This window comes from Calidris pugnax, unplaced genomic scaffold (genome assembly GCF_001431845.1).
Source record: "Calidris pugnax isolate Ruff unplaced genomic scaffold, ASM143184v1 scaffold54, whole genome shotgun sequence".
Classification (NCBI taxonomy): domain Eukaryota; kingdom Metazoa; phylum Chordata; class Aves; order Charadriiformes; family Scolopacidae; genus Calidris; species Calidris pugnax.
This window is the reverse complement of record NW_015090864.1, coordinates 6,230,409-6,245,311: the sequence shown is the minus strand read 5'-3', so window position 1 is coordinate 6,245,311 and position 14,903 is coordinate 6,230,409. Positions and strand designations below refer to the sequence as shown.

Here is a 14,903-nt window from a genome sequence, read left to right as displayed (position 1 = left end):
GCCAAAGCTGACTCTCTCACACAACGCTGGGTATAATTCTTGAACCCTGGAGAACCAAGCCAAGGAACTGGATTTTCCTGTGTCTTGTCTCCCCCTTCTTAAAGGGTGCACAAAGTTTCCTCCAAATTAAAGCATGGGAAATTATTGCTAGGAAGATTTCCCCTTAAGGGTTGTTGAGGGATTCAGATCCCTCAAGTAGCCTCCCCCACACAAGAAATTCTTTAGTTAAATTTCTGGCTGAATGAAAGGAGAAAGCTATTAAAATTAATGGGAAACAAAATAAGGTCTGACTAGGGGAATAACAGCATTTAACAACTAGAGGAATCAGCCCGTTGTATCAGTTTTATTCAGGGAAACTACGCATGTTTGCCCTAATAAATAACTTTACAGCTTGGCTGGGGTACTGTTATAAAAATACTGCACAAATTGTGGATTCCCAGATAGCTGCTTCCAAACCAAAAATCTAATGATGTCAATAGGTTCTGCATGAACTCAGGTCCTCCAGAACCGCAACTGTCAACAGCCACTGCAGCCTGTGTTACCTTGTGGAGAGGTCTACGGTACTTCTTAATGCTTCCAATTATTGAGCTAGAAGGGAATCTGCCAACCATAATCTATGTGCACATCAAATGGCTTATTCAAAGGTCTTCTCTTACACAGAGAAGACCTCAAGAAAGTTGTCTTGGGTTTGAAGTTATGCAATATTTTTGGGAAGCCTAAAAAGCTCATCAGATAAATTCGGCACTGGAGAGAGCAGATCCAACTGTAGCTGGCTTTGCCTGTGCACAAACCCATAAACATAAGCGTCAGAGCTAAGGAAGGAATTTACTCAGACTTCCTTCATGAATACATGTAAAAATTTATCTCTTCACTTCTACTTCGATGAAAAAATGAGCAAAACTCATTTTTTGTTCATTATCTAACAGTCAAGACTCGAAAAGCCATCATCAGTCTCTGATGCAAATGTTCATCTTTGCAGAAAATTATCCAGTAAAAGCAATGAGTTTGGGAACTAATTACATCGTACTCTTATCATAAACCAACAGAGCATGAAATCTGAGGCCAAATTTCTCTCTATCCAAATCCATCTTCAGAACCAACAGCCGTGAAAGCACATTCTAAAGACATCAACTCAGAGCTTTGAGGCAAGAAACCTCATTGAACAGTACCTAGTCTGAAGATGACCGGAAATATAGACCACAGTGAAACTGATTTGCCTTTATCTAAAAAGTCAAATTCTGTTTAAGACAGCTTGTTGCAAACCTAAAACTCTATGCTCTACGGAAACAGATTATTTTTCTTGTATTAGAGCAAATCTTTCAGAAAGAATAACAAATTTTTTTTAAAAAAAATCAGATTTCTGTATTTTTAAGAAATTTTATCTTACCCTTCCACGCTGGATTATTTTCGGTCGTTTCTGTGCTCTATTAATAAAAACTGGCTGTGGAGCTTTGGCATTGGGCCCAGATATTTGCATCTCAGGATAGATATTATCCAAATACCACTTAAATGACTTGCAGTTCAATCTTTTTCTCAATTCTATACGGTCGGTAATATTTCCATAGTTCCTCATCCTTAGTTCAGGTCTCAAAGCAAAATACTGCTCCTGTATTTAAGAGAAACAGGTTGGGGACAAAAGGAAAGGAATTTCAGATCATTAATTTCCAACTTTTTCCCAAAGTTTCATTTCATTTTGCTAGTGCTTTCAACCATTAAGTTTGAAACTGGCATTAGGAAATTCCAGTGTTTAGATTGCCACAGGAGGTGGGATTTATCTTGCCTAACTCTGAGCAAATCTTTCTATACTGCTTTTTTTGATGAAGACACCTTTCAGGCATGAATCTGTTGACCTTTTTTCAATGCCTTGAGGAGGAAACAAATCAGCACTACACTCTGTTGGCAATAAAAGCTTCCTACAGTCAGTAAGTCAGAAACAGATATGTATATGGTCTTCATCCTCATCTGGCAAATGATTCTTTACATTAGTTTGATTGTCCAATTGATCATTTTCATTGTTGTAGGGTTGAAGTATATTTTATCTTCCACAGTTTCCAGCCTTCCAACTTTACAAGTTACCAGGGCAAAAAAAAAAAATATCTATATGAGAATGGACCTATAAACGGAACTATCTTGTGAAGTTCCATGGGACATTTAATCACATGAAGAATCAGAACTGTCACTTGGGCTCTCTGTGAAGCCCAGTTCTTCCCATTTATTTTTTTTCCATCTCCATCATCTCCAGAAAAGCTCCCACAACGTTATTTTTTTTATGTTCTAATTGATGATTATACTCAGAATTGTACCTGGTTAAGCAAGGACGGACTAAGATTCCAGCTCAATCTTATGTGCTGTTCAACTCTAATGCAGAGACAATGGGGACAAACAGGAATTCATGAATGTACAAGGTGGCATGAATATTATTACCAAAACTAGAAGAAAAAATCCCCTTGTGAAATCATTCATTTCAGCTAGATTTGCAGAGCTCATAGAAGAGGCATTGTATTTGCACATTAACTCATTTGCTAGATACTACTTAGAAAACAACTTTCAGGGCACTGAGCTGTGGTACTTTGTTGGATTAATCTCTAGTAGACATCTGGAATTCACTTATCATAATGTGGTTCTGACAGTCTTCAATTACCTACTACTATCTCTGATATTGAGATGACAGACAGTGTCATCTCAAGACAAATTACACATCTGTCCTTACCAAGATCTTTGAGCATCTGGATGCGCTTGACGTGTCACTGTTATTTTAATGGCAGAGGAGGGGGAAGCATTAAGTACATTGGGCTGTTGGACAACTCTGAGGAAGTCTGGAGACAGACTGGACATCACCATCAAAAACTGGTCTGCTTCAAAAGAAGTAACTCTGCTACTTTTTTATTGCTGGTTAAAATTTAAATTTCAGTATCTTACTTATTCTGCATTATTTATTTCCATTGTATACAAGAACTTACTTTTACATTTTGCTTTTGATAGTTATAAAAATTATATAATGGAAGGGAAACAGTAAAATTTTATTTATTAAATATTGAGAATTGCTTTTTGGTGTAAAACAAGTCCTTTAAGTCTTATCTTTGTACTATTCATCATACAATCACCCAGTAAATTATTCTCACCCTAAATATTTGCATTACACATATAAAACCAAAAAATATTTCCAGTCTTGCCTTCCATACATAAATCTGTCATAATGACAGTCTCTGGCAACTATCAGAGAATTAGATTAGAAACAGCTGGAAACGTTCAGGACTCAAATCTGTGATAAGAGACTGCTAGAATCAGCAGTTTAAGTCCTTGTTGGACAAAACAGTTTTAGCTGGAAATTATAACAAAGAATCAATTCCAAGCTTCAGGGAAAGCCATCATTAATCACAAAACAACTGTGCCCAGATACCAATAAAGGGGAAAGTGATAGATCAAATCTACCAACGCATTATGGAGATGGAGATAAAAATTAATGACCCCTAGTAGGTTCCTCAAACTGGCTGAATATCAAGATAAAGGATGGGGTTTGAAACATAAACCTCTAAAGAATATAAAGTTAATAAAATACATCTTGTATAGAAATGTTAGGTATGCCAGGAGCTGGCCACACAGAAAATCCTCTTGTCTCACAAGGCAAAATGTCCTCAATTATCACAGAGATCAGGGCTTCACAAAAACTTGATCTACATTCAAAAGCATCAGTACCAAGATCTGAAGACAAGGAAGACATACGCTTGCCCTGAATCCAGAAGTCAATCCTGATTGATCTTCCAGGGCAAGACAGACTAAGAATCAGACTGCTAATTAAAACAGAAACCAAATGGACAACCAACAAAATTCATGTCTCAACAACATGGAAACTACCTCAAGGCATATAGCAGTATATGGCTGCCACATAATACTGATTCGGCCACAAGGCAACACAGAGCTTACAGAAGCTCGTTCATCATCTCTTCCTTTATTAATAAGGCACAAAAATGAATCTCCTGCAGGCAGTAGAAGTAACAGGGAGGAGAACTGAGCACTCAAAAGCCAAATGACAATCCTACAGAATTTAGGAATTCATATCAAAATTAACATTAGCAAATCAGATTATAGAAGGAAGACCTCATTGGAGGTGCTAACAGACCCCACTGTGATACAGTACTGTGACAAAAAAAAGCCAGTTAACCTTATTTCATGACCTAGAGTTGTCTCTTACCTTATATTCATCCATCCACACATGTGCCAGCCTCAGCGAGTTATGAGCCATAGTGTCCTGTCCCCCTGGTGAGCCATAGGGACGCCTTTTACGGAAAATGTGTCCCACCCTGGAGCAGGGGATGATCAGAAGTCTACCACCACACATCCAGATCTGTCCATGCAAAAGCAGAATATACCTCATCGTATGTATGCTGACATACCGACACATTCAAATCTCCTGATGATGATTTTCTCATTATTTTTCCAAGCTGACTCCTCTACATAACTCTTAATTTAATTACCAAGAAAAAATTACATTTCCAGGCCCTCCAAAAGGAGGCTGAAGTGTCTGAAAAGCTCCAGGAAAGGAAATATAATAAGCTTACTTATTATCAATGTTGCTGTGAGCCACACATCTTTTTAACTGACTGGTGAAATTTATTAGACATTTCTTATAAACTGATTTCAGAAATTTGCATGATTATTCTTTTCTCATGCTTCTCTATAGATATTATGAAATGCCTCAGCAAACAAAGAAAATGCCACAAACATTTAACTATATAGCTCAAAATTCTCTTTAATCTTCCCATTAAAACTTAACTTGAAGATTATGGTAAAGGCAGTTACTATGTGCTGCAGGCATCCTTCCTGGGAATAAAACTGCCAATTTCTGTGTGCAAATAGCTATTCCAGGGCTAAGGAAACTGTACATAGGGCAGAGCAGCCGCCAGAAATTGAGGTTCATACTCCAATACACATAAAAGTTAGATTACCCGAAAAGATATTTCCAGATTTTCTCCTCCCCAGATGTCCATGCCACTGTCGTACTGTCCAAGTTCATTAAAGTACTCACGATCCATGGCAAACAGGCCTCCAGCCATAGTAGGTGACCTAAAAAGGAACATTGAAAGAAGATCATTTTCTTTTGGAGAAAAAAAACCAACACAGTAGTTTTAATTGAATCTGCTAGTCCCAAAGCTTAAATTTCGACCTACATAATACAATTTAAATCCTGCAGATGCTAGAAATCATCAGATCACATCTCTAGCCTCAAAAGCACCACTTACAGAGCTATTTGTGATCTTTCATTATTCCAACACCCATAAACCATATTCCTTTGTACAGTAAACTTGAGGGAAAGGGATAGGACAGGGAAAGAGGAACAAAGCGGCTGTCTTTTTACTAAAAAAACAAAACAAGAAAGTAAAAACTTGTGCACGATTGAGTCCATCAAGTTTTCTACAGTGAAACTTAGAAGCTGCCTTTAATTAAATCTGTCTTTACCAGCAGCGGTTTCCCGTATAAACATGGACACTTACACCCAGTAGTGCGTTCTTTCCCCTCTTACAGGCCAAATTATACAGACCAGGATTGACTGGACTGCAGAAAGAGTAGAATCCAGAATACATATTACTTCCACATATTAAATTAGATCAAGAAACAACATCCAAATTTAAATTAAACAAGCCAGGAGGCTGCTAAAAGAAATGCTACTCTATCTCATAGATAGAATTTAAATGGCAGGAGCAGCATTGTTTCATCACTGATGCAATGATCAGTTTATTGGTTATTTACAGTTTGTGTAGTTGCACAGATGTTCTCTTTGGGGTTTCCCAGTTTTTCACCTTGCCTGTATGTTACTAGAATGGTGCTCTACTTTGTAAAAATCTGTATATGATCTCCACTGAAGCATTTCTAGAATTGCTACTGTATTACAGAGTTATAATATGTGGATGCCCTAAAAGAGCATAAAAGAGAGTAAAACCACTACATAAATATGATATGATATGATAGCTGGAACATACAATGGGCTGGGAACAGGCCTTTTCTCATCCTTGTTAATAAAAACCTGTGATGAAACGAAGCCTAAGTCTATATTTTCTTTCATGTTCTCATACAATTTCCTGCTACAGTTTCTGTCAATTTAAAACCTTGGTTGAAAGTTTGCTCTCAATTTTTCCATCCCCGACACCAAAATACTTCATTATAAAGGTCTCTAAAACATAAAACGCTAAGACTTTCCATTTGATGGAAAGCCATTTTCAAAGGTTAAAGAGCAGTCTAGCTGCTGTTTCAAAGCAGGCAGAGACCTCTAAGTGGGAAAAGTCACATTCATACTCAGAAAATGTAGCCTTTTTAGATTATTAGACTCCCTTTAACTATGAAGTTCTCCACCTTTTCCACGGGCATTTTTCCTGAAAGTGAGTTGAAGAAATGCAACAACAGCGTTGAACACAGCAAGAACTAACATTCAGGCATTCCCCAGATAACTGTGAGAATGGTTCTTAGCAGAATAGGATTTTTAAGACTTTCTGTGCTGGTTCTTCATTCAGATTTTCCCAGTCTGTCCTTTCCCTTCCAATCTCAGAAACAGCCACAGTGACACTTTCCAAACAAACCAGTCAAACTATTAAGTAACTTAAGAAGTTTCCTGGCTTCTTAGACCAAATCTTGTGATGGGTAGATGTGGACAGACACACTGAGCTCTGGAAAGACCAGAGCAGAGAACCTTGTGCTGGTGCTGCTTGCGTCAGCCTGAAATGCTCTTCATTTACAGTCCAAGAAAAGAGCATAAAGGAGTGACAAGACTGCCCAATTTCTGATTCACTTCACAAATCTTATAAAAGTACCACATTCACTGCAAGGAGTCAGTTTGTAAAAGCATTAAAGTCCTTCCAACTCACAAACCCGATTTCTGTACTGAGATGGATACCTGCAACTAGAAAAAGCACAATCAACTTCTTGCCTTTGCTCTGCCAGCACTGGCCCTTCTCACGGAGGGATTCACACTGGAACAGCTTCTATGCTTATGTCTGAACCATATGTGCCTGCTAATAAAAAAAGGTGTCTACTGACACCATTTTATTACAGTTACGTGTCCAGTAGGAACCAGATATTGTCAGTTCTGTACAGGCGAGACAGACACCAACGGTTAAAATATTAAGGAAGGTAACTTTCAAGTCCTGGTGCTAAGCTTTAGGAAGACTTTTCTCTAGTTTTCTCCAGAACAACAATCAAGTGGCTCAGACCACAGAAACAACATGGACAGGCTCCCAACAGACAGCTTTAGGCATTTGCCACATCATGCAAAGAGACAATTAATATTCTAAAGACGGTTTTCACATCCATGTGCGTTCATTTAGGAAACTTTATGACAAAATAATTGCTTATTTGAGAAAAAATGGAAATTAAATCTAAAGCAAAAAAATGATGTTGACGTAGAAAATTACCATATGCTCTGTTGTTCTCACCCATCAGCTTAGAAACTACCTTCATCACAGAAATTCTAGAGCCTATATTAGTGGCATATGCAGGCTATTACTGGCATAAAGGTGGTTATCAAAATCATCATTAAGCCAAACACATCAACAGACTGGAAACGAACATCAATGCATAGCTCAAAAGGGAAATTAATTGGACAGATTTAATACAGAATAGCACAAGCTCCTTAAGGCTTTTGCCTTTAGCAGAAGCTGTGTTGCACAAGCATTCTCTAAAAGTGTGCTTTCTTGACCTAAGATGACAAATATATCGAATTTGTGATAAAATGAGAGAAATTGAACTGAAATAGGTAACAGTAACCAAAGCTATTTTTAAGTAAAATAAAGAAGTCAGATATATGATAGATTAGGAACCTGCTTCCGAAACTGCACACCCTGAGACAACCCACAATGTTCAAGAAACACTTCTGATCACACCACGTAGGAGGAACCTTACTTGATTGGAGCAGTGGCTCCCTCGGGTCCTTCCAGTTCTGACATAGGAACAAGATCCCACTTAAAGTGCAGGCCCCAGTTAAACCCTCCACGCACCACCGGGGAAGAGCTGTAGGTAAGGGTGTCAGCACTAATTATGTCAATCACCGGGCACACCACAGTCCTGCGATCTTCTCTTATGGGGGTCAGCAGAGGCTGTAACCACATCTCATTCACCTCACAGTGACTGTCCAGGAACACAAGCACTTGCCCTGCAGAGGCCAAAGCACACAAAACACAAAGATCCAAGGTAACATGAAGCACACAGACACATACATAATTATGTCAGCAGCAGAGTATTCACAGCATCCTCACCACCCTATGTAACAGAGGGGAACCACCATCTGCACTCTGAAATGCCATCAGGGCAGAGAATGCACAGGGATTAGTTCAGTCCCAAAGGCAGAAGGTAGGCCCTGGCTATTCACACTGAGCTATCAATTGCTCGAGTGGGCTGTGATTTGCTTTTCTTTGACAGCACTTTAAATGAAACATCATCAGATGAGATCTCTAAGAGTCAGGAGTTGCATTTGTCCAAATGCAGAGCACCTCCCACGCCCGAGTCAGACTGCAGAGATAGCCCAAGACAACAGATACTGGGCTGGATGAATTAGCCCAGTGACAAAGCTGGTTTTGTCCACTGTAATCACCTTGGGCTTGCTTCATATCACACTTCAGCATCCATCCCGTTACTGTTGCAGCTACGATCTGTGGATCTTAACCAAGCCATTCTCATGAATTAATCTGCATTCAGCCATGACACAGGTCACAGCATTTTGATTCCTGAATATAAAGTAACACAGATCATCTCCCCATTTTAATAGCTCTAGAATCACTATGGATCCATGCCCATTTTTAAACTGGTGAATGCCCTAAATGGGCATAGCCAAATCCACCAGTATTAGATCAAGTAACACTCCAGTCCCATGAGTTTACATGGGGATCATCTGCCATAGTCAGAGAATAAAGTTTGAGCCACAAGAGATCTTCAGGCTCAGTTTGTCTAAAAAGTCATCTGAATTTTTATAGCACAACAAAAATTTATGTAACACTAGAATCATGTGGAAGAGATGGGAAAGAGCTTTCAAGAAAACAACTTAGAAACATACAAATATAATGAGTCACTCATTAACAACAGACAGTATTTGTCTGAGGAGAAAAAAATAAGACTCCAGCAGTTCAGAAAAATCAATAAAATGACTTAAAATTGCACTAACTCAAATGAATCCTAGCACAGCTTGGAAAGTGCAAGCACAATTTTCTCTCTGGGTTATGCCATTACAATGCTAATGAGTAAACACCAATTAAAAGACTTTATCTGCCATTCAAAGTTATTTGAGAAAAGTAGTGCAGACTCTCTCAGATGCCAAAGAATTTAACTGGGAACCACATTATGGTAAAAGGCGCACAGTGTACATAAAGCACCAAATATTGTCTATCCCAATCCACACTCACTGCAACAACAGAAAAGCTTATATGAGAAACATTACAATTGGATTGGTGAATTTGCAACCAGATTAGAGTTTGCCTTAAAGAGGAAGCAGATTTCCATTTTAGAGCAATAGTTTTCACATGAAACACGGATGTTCCTGAGACATCATTCTTTTAGGGGAGGAAGACGGAAAATTCGACATTGTTTCATTAAATTTTGTCAAATACTGGTTTTGTTTTACTTTCTTTCCTGGTCCTAAGCTTAGAACATGGCATGACATGCACAGCCCTCAGAGTGGGCTAAGGCAATCACAGGTCAGACAGTCAACATCTGAAAGAGCTGCACTACAGAAAGAGAAGTCACCCAATTAACATATGGTCAAAGAATGCAAGGAAAAGAGAAATAAAAAAGTATACCTGTAGCATGAGAGGCTCCAATCATCCTTCCTCGAATCAAGCCTTCCCGCTTCTCATTTCTTACCAATTTTGTAGCTTTGGGAAGCTGAGTTTTAACATATTCACCCAAGTCTTTCTTCAAGTCAGCTGAGAGAAAGGAAAACACAAGTTCAACAACAGGATGGAAATTGTGGAAGCGTTGTTTAAAGTCCCAAGATGTTAAACTCAAAAAGGGCCAAAAACTTGATCAAGATCTCCCCCGATATAGCACAGCTTTAAACCGAAAGCGTCAGAAGGAGAGTCAGTCACACCACATCCTACACCTGCCTTCCAGTTCCCGTGGCCTTTATTTGTTGTTTTATTATCACATTTTCCTATTAATTGCTTCACTTTTTCCTGCTGCGCTGTGGAAACCCACATGGAAACCCACATGGACACAGCATTGAAAAGGGTGAGGGACCACATGACCAGGCCTTCCACAGGGCTCATTCCTGCTGATAAGCCCTTCCTAATATTTTCCCAACCATCTTTTTCTGTGCTGTCACTAGCTCAGGTTTTATACTTAGTCTTGGTTTCCAGAATACAGACTGGATTGTTATCTTTTTGTCCTGTTTTCAAAGCCTTTAGTACAATATGACTCAAGTTAACTGGAACTACTAGACTCTATACTAAAAGGAATTACTGCTGCTAAAAGGAAAAAAAAAGTCAAAATAAAAAGCATCATACAAAGAAATCACATTTCCCTTTCCAAATTCTTCTCCCAGTGACTGTCATTTGCAGCAGAAGTAATGAAAGCCCTTTCACACAGGCTAATGACTTCTGTTACTGTGTTCCACACGCTGAAACAAACACTGACACCTTTAAAAAGAAGCACGAATTCACCTTTCATTATCTGTACCTGCTTAGCTGATACAATAGCAGGTACAAAGAATGACAGCTTAGTCTCAGGTGGCTGCTTTTCCAAAATTTCAGGTTTTATACTTAGCCTTGGTTTCCAGAATACAGACTGGATTGTTATCTTTTTGTCCTGTTTTCAAAGCCTTTAGTACAATATGACTCAAGTTAACTGGAACTACTAGACTCTATACTAAAAGGAATTACTGCTGCTAAAAGGAAAAAAAAAATCAAAATAAAAAGCACCATACAAAGAAATTGCATTTCCCTTTCCAAATTCTTCTCCCAGTGACTGTCATTTGCAGCAGAAGTAATGAAAGCCCTTTCACACAGGCTAATGACTTCTGTTACTGTGTTCCACACGCTGAAACAAACACTGACACCTTTAAAAAGAAGCACGAATTCACCTTTCATTATCTGTACCTGCTTAGCTGATACAATAGCAGGTACAAAGAATGACAGCTTAGTCTCAGGTGGCTGCTTTTCCAAAATCCAAAAGGATCAAAGACACTGCTGGCAAACGTGCTTTTAAAGGAGAGCAAAGTTCAGTGAAGTCTATAAGCACTACTGTAACTTAACTAACATCAGTGACGATTGTAAGAGTAACAACACTGTCCCCAAGGACAGTGGTTTCGAACATTAAAGTGGGCAGTGAGGTTTTACCATTGAAAAGAATATGGATGCATGAAGACTGAAGGAAAAATGTAAGTTAATAAGCTTCTGGAGAAATAAAGAGGAATATAAAATGAAGAAGAAAAGCAAAAAGCCAGCTGAGAGTTCATAGAGAACCTTGGTATAGAGGCAGGCAGATTTTCAACAGAGAATATGCTGGGATAAATATTATTATTCTGATGAATGTCAGTTCAAACATTAAAGTTGGTGTTAACAAGATTAAATGCCAAAGGAATATATGTGGAAACCAGAGTTTTAACCTACAGGGAGTGCAAGACTGAAAAGGAGATTCCCAGAAGCAACTCCAAATGTTAAGATCTCAGCCTTTGCACTGCAAGGCAACACCATGGACCGAGAACAAGAAGGTACCACAGAGCAAAAATGGTGCTAGAGAATATTCTAGGACATAGAAAATCATCTGGAGAGATGCAGACTGGATTCAACTCGGTCACAGGAATTCTCTCCCCGGTCTTGAATGTGATATGTCAGAGACAATAGGATAGATTTTTTTGAAGAAAGTCTCCTAGAAAGTTGATGAAATAAAGTCATCTCTGGGACGCTATCCAAATAAGCAGGACAAAAGGATTTGCAAATCTAAAATAAAGTAGTGCTTGAATCATTCTTCACCTGATATATCAGAGCAAGGGAAAGATAGTTTACAGATGCAGAAGAAGTCACTTTATCAAACTCAGCACTTAAGGCAGGTAAGGCTGCAAGAAAGGACATACAATAGGCAGTAATTTTGCATGTGCATCTTCTGAAAACAGCAGAAGGAAGAAAAACTAAGATTACATCCATACTGTTAGCTAAACCAGGGTCACAACACAGGCTTGAACAGCAGAATGTAAGAATCAGTAGTACCCAACGGTTAACATGCTCTCAGAGCACAGTTTTGACCTGGAGAAACTAGCACTCTACTGGAGACTGTGCCCAGCCATTGCCTGGGACTGAACACACCATGGACCATTCACAACAGGGAGTTTTGTCTCAGACACCTTTTGAGGTTTTTATTGTTGGCGGGGCTTTGTGTCAGCTTCATGTCCACTGGAAGACTGATTTCTTCTGACATAATCAAAAAAATTGCTTCAATACAGCCTGCCTGAGAAATTTTGCTCCAAGAAGATAATTGCTCCCTTCTAGCCAGTAGACAGTCTCCAAATATTACTTCAGCTATCATCTTGCTCCATATCTATGTTGCAAAGACTCCTCCAAACAAGAGAAGTCTAGGCTAGAAATCAGAAGAGTTATTTCAAAGTACTGAGTTATGGACAATTTACTGCTTTTCTATTTTTCAGTCTCTTCTTCTGTGCAGAAGAATGCCTCCAGTAACAGCCTTCAACTTACCCCATAGGCTGTTCCATAACAGGGAAAGCCTAGATCAGGGAGCAGGAGGTTATACTAGAAAAAGAGATCCTGTCTTGCAGCAAAGGGAAAGAAAAATATAGCATTGTGCTCAACTGAGCCATGGCAATGCCTGCTTAACTAGTGAGCCTGGTCATGACTGAGCGTAAGAAGCTTTTTGAGGCAAAACTAGATGCAAAGACCCAAGCTTTGCACAACAGCACTGATGTGCAGCAGAGCTCCTATACCTAAAGGCGAAGAAATAAGCAGAATTTCATCTAAGACACCAAGCATGCAATGTAAAGAAGATGAATTTAAAAAAAAAAAAAAATCAGAGGCATAGAGATTAAGCACTTTGGCCAAGCTCACACGAGATCCCTGGCACAGCGGAAGTCTTTGTTCATTTCCTCAGTCACTAAACCAGCTCTGGTCTTCTTCAGCTGTAAAATTCCATCCGTTAAAATTAAGCAGCAGCGCAAACATCAGTAATGCTATCATCATTGGGAGCAGTAATTCTCTATATAAACAATATATTCTCCATCTTCAGCTTCAAAACACATTCATTTGAAGTCAGAAAGGCAAAAGTAGCTACTTGTATGTTTCGAACCTAATTTGGCCTTCAAATTAGCAACAGACCAGAAGAGTGATGGTATTACTGTCTAAACACAGGCATTAATCAACCAAATGCCTTACCATACTCAAATAACTGAGTTTTGAAGTAAACTTAGCTCTGAATACGAAGGTTATGAAACTTTAAAACAACAAATTGCACATGAGACTTTGTAGCAAAGAGTATGCATTGCTTCCAAAACACAAAACAACAAAACAAGCTTTTAAATATTACACATTCTTATCAGCAAGGGACAGAGTGTTTGATCATTGTTCTCTACTGTATCTTAACACTTGATCTGACCTCAGAGAAACGAACTAGCTGCATAACAAGAGAATTTCATTCTTCATTATACATATCTAATCAGTCTCAGAGCAAGTGAGACCTTAACCCAGAAACCAAACGATGAAACCAAGGGAGCTAATTATATGTTCTAAAAAAAAAAAGAAATATATATAATCTAAAAATAATTTTAAAAATGCAAAAATTTGTGGTCTTGTACAGAGGCAAGCGGGGAACTTGCACAGTCCTGCTTGCAAGTACTGCTACACTAACACATTCCTCAAAAGGATTTTGCTTTTGAAGTGCCAAAACGCTTGAATTGCATATCTGTCTTTGGCTTGTCCATCATTCCAGAGAAGAAATGCCGAAGCATCAATCTTTCAACAACAGTGAAGCAATTCTGCAAGGTTTGCCCCTCCCAGACAGAGGGAGCAGGGCCCGCTCCATCAGGACCCAGGGAGAACTACTCTTAGGGTGGCCACAAGAGGCTGTGCGAGAGCCATGCAGAGCCCTCCCAGCACAGACTGGGCTCGGATCCCAGTATCCACTGCTCCAAAATGCTGAAAAAAAAAAAAAAAAAAAAAAAATCAACACGCGGCTTCCATAGTGCCACATCAACTTATTCACAAGACCACTGCTGAGATTCTGTGCGTTCAATTCCTTTCTGATGCATTCACAATTAGTATTGGCCCACAAAGTTCACAGAAAGATCAGTGTTACCTGCTGTGAGCTCCAGAGCAGCCCAAGCGAGGTACTGTTAGAAACAGCTAAACTATAAACAATTGCTTAATCACCCCCTCTGCAAAGACACACTCCTCATTTTTAGTTTGGAAACCTGTTTTTGTATGTTAAAGTCGGTATGATATAAAGCCCCTCAGTAAAATGGCACTGGTGTCCAAAGGGATGTCATCTTGGGCTTCTCAGAACATCACGCATCTCTACTGGCTGGCACTTCTTGGCAATGGGTTGCAGTACAAATTGGTCTTGCACCACGCCTTCCACATTTTTATTTTGACCAGTCAATAAAGCACAGGAAGAGATGAGAAGGCCAAGAAGTGTAAGCACCAAACAAAATATTACTGAAAAGTTCTCTCACCCAATTCACTGTTGTCATCCACCAAAATAATTTCATGCAGAAGGTGTGCAGGAGTGCGATCCAGGACACTGTGCACTGTGCGAAGCAGGGCAGAAAGTGCTTCATTGTAGAAACAGATAATAACACTGGCAGATGGCAGATCAGAAGGGTAGGACTTCTCTCTACATCTGCAAACAGAAATATAGTAGATACTCCGATATAAAAATCACTTTCTTTTCAGTGGGGTTTCCATAGGGCTGTTACTACTGAAAAT

General features: G+C 39.1%; 1 protein-coding gene across 3 annotated transcripts in view; it reads right to left on the bottom strand.

The window, feature by feature from the left end:
* Positions 1-14,903, bottom strand: part of GALNT11 (polypeptide N-acetylgalactosaminyltransferase 11) — a 49,256-nt gene that overhangs the window by 11,844 nt on the left and 22,509 nt on the right. For all 3 annotated transcript variants that reach the window (XM_014944878.1, XM_014944880.1, XM_014944881.1), the window contains exons 4-9: positions 14,651-14,817; positions 9,777-9,902; positions 7,891-8,140; positions 4,947-5,064; positions 4,193-4,345; positions 1,388-1,606 (exon numbers count right to left, since the gene is read on the bottom strand). In XM_014944878.1, coding sequence (XP_014800364.1) covers positions 1,388-1,606; positions 4,193-4,345; positions 4,947-5,064; positions 7,891-8,140; positions 9,777-9,902; positions 14,651-14,817 — 1,033 coding nt within the window. The remainder of the gene's footprint in view (positions 1-1,387; positions 1,607-4,192; positions 4,346-4,946; positions 5,065-7,890; positions 8,141-9,776; positions 9,903-14,650; positions 14,818-14,903) is intronic.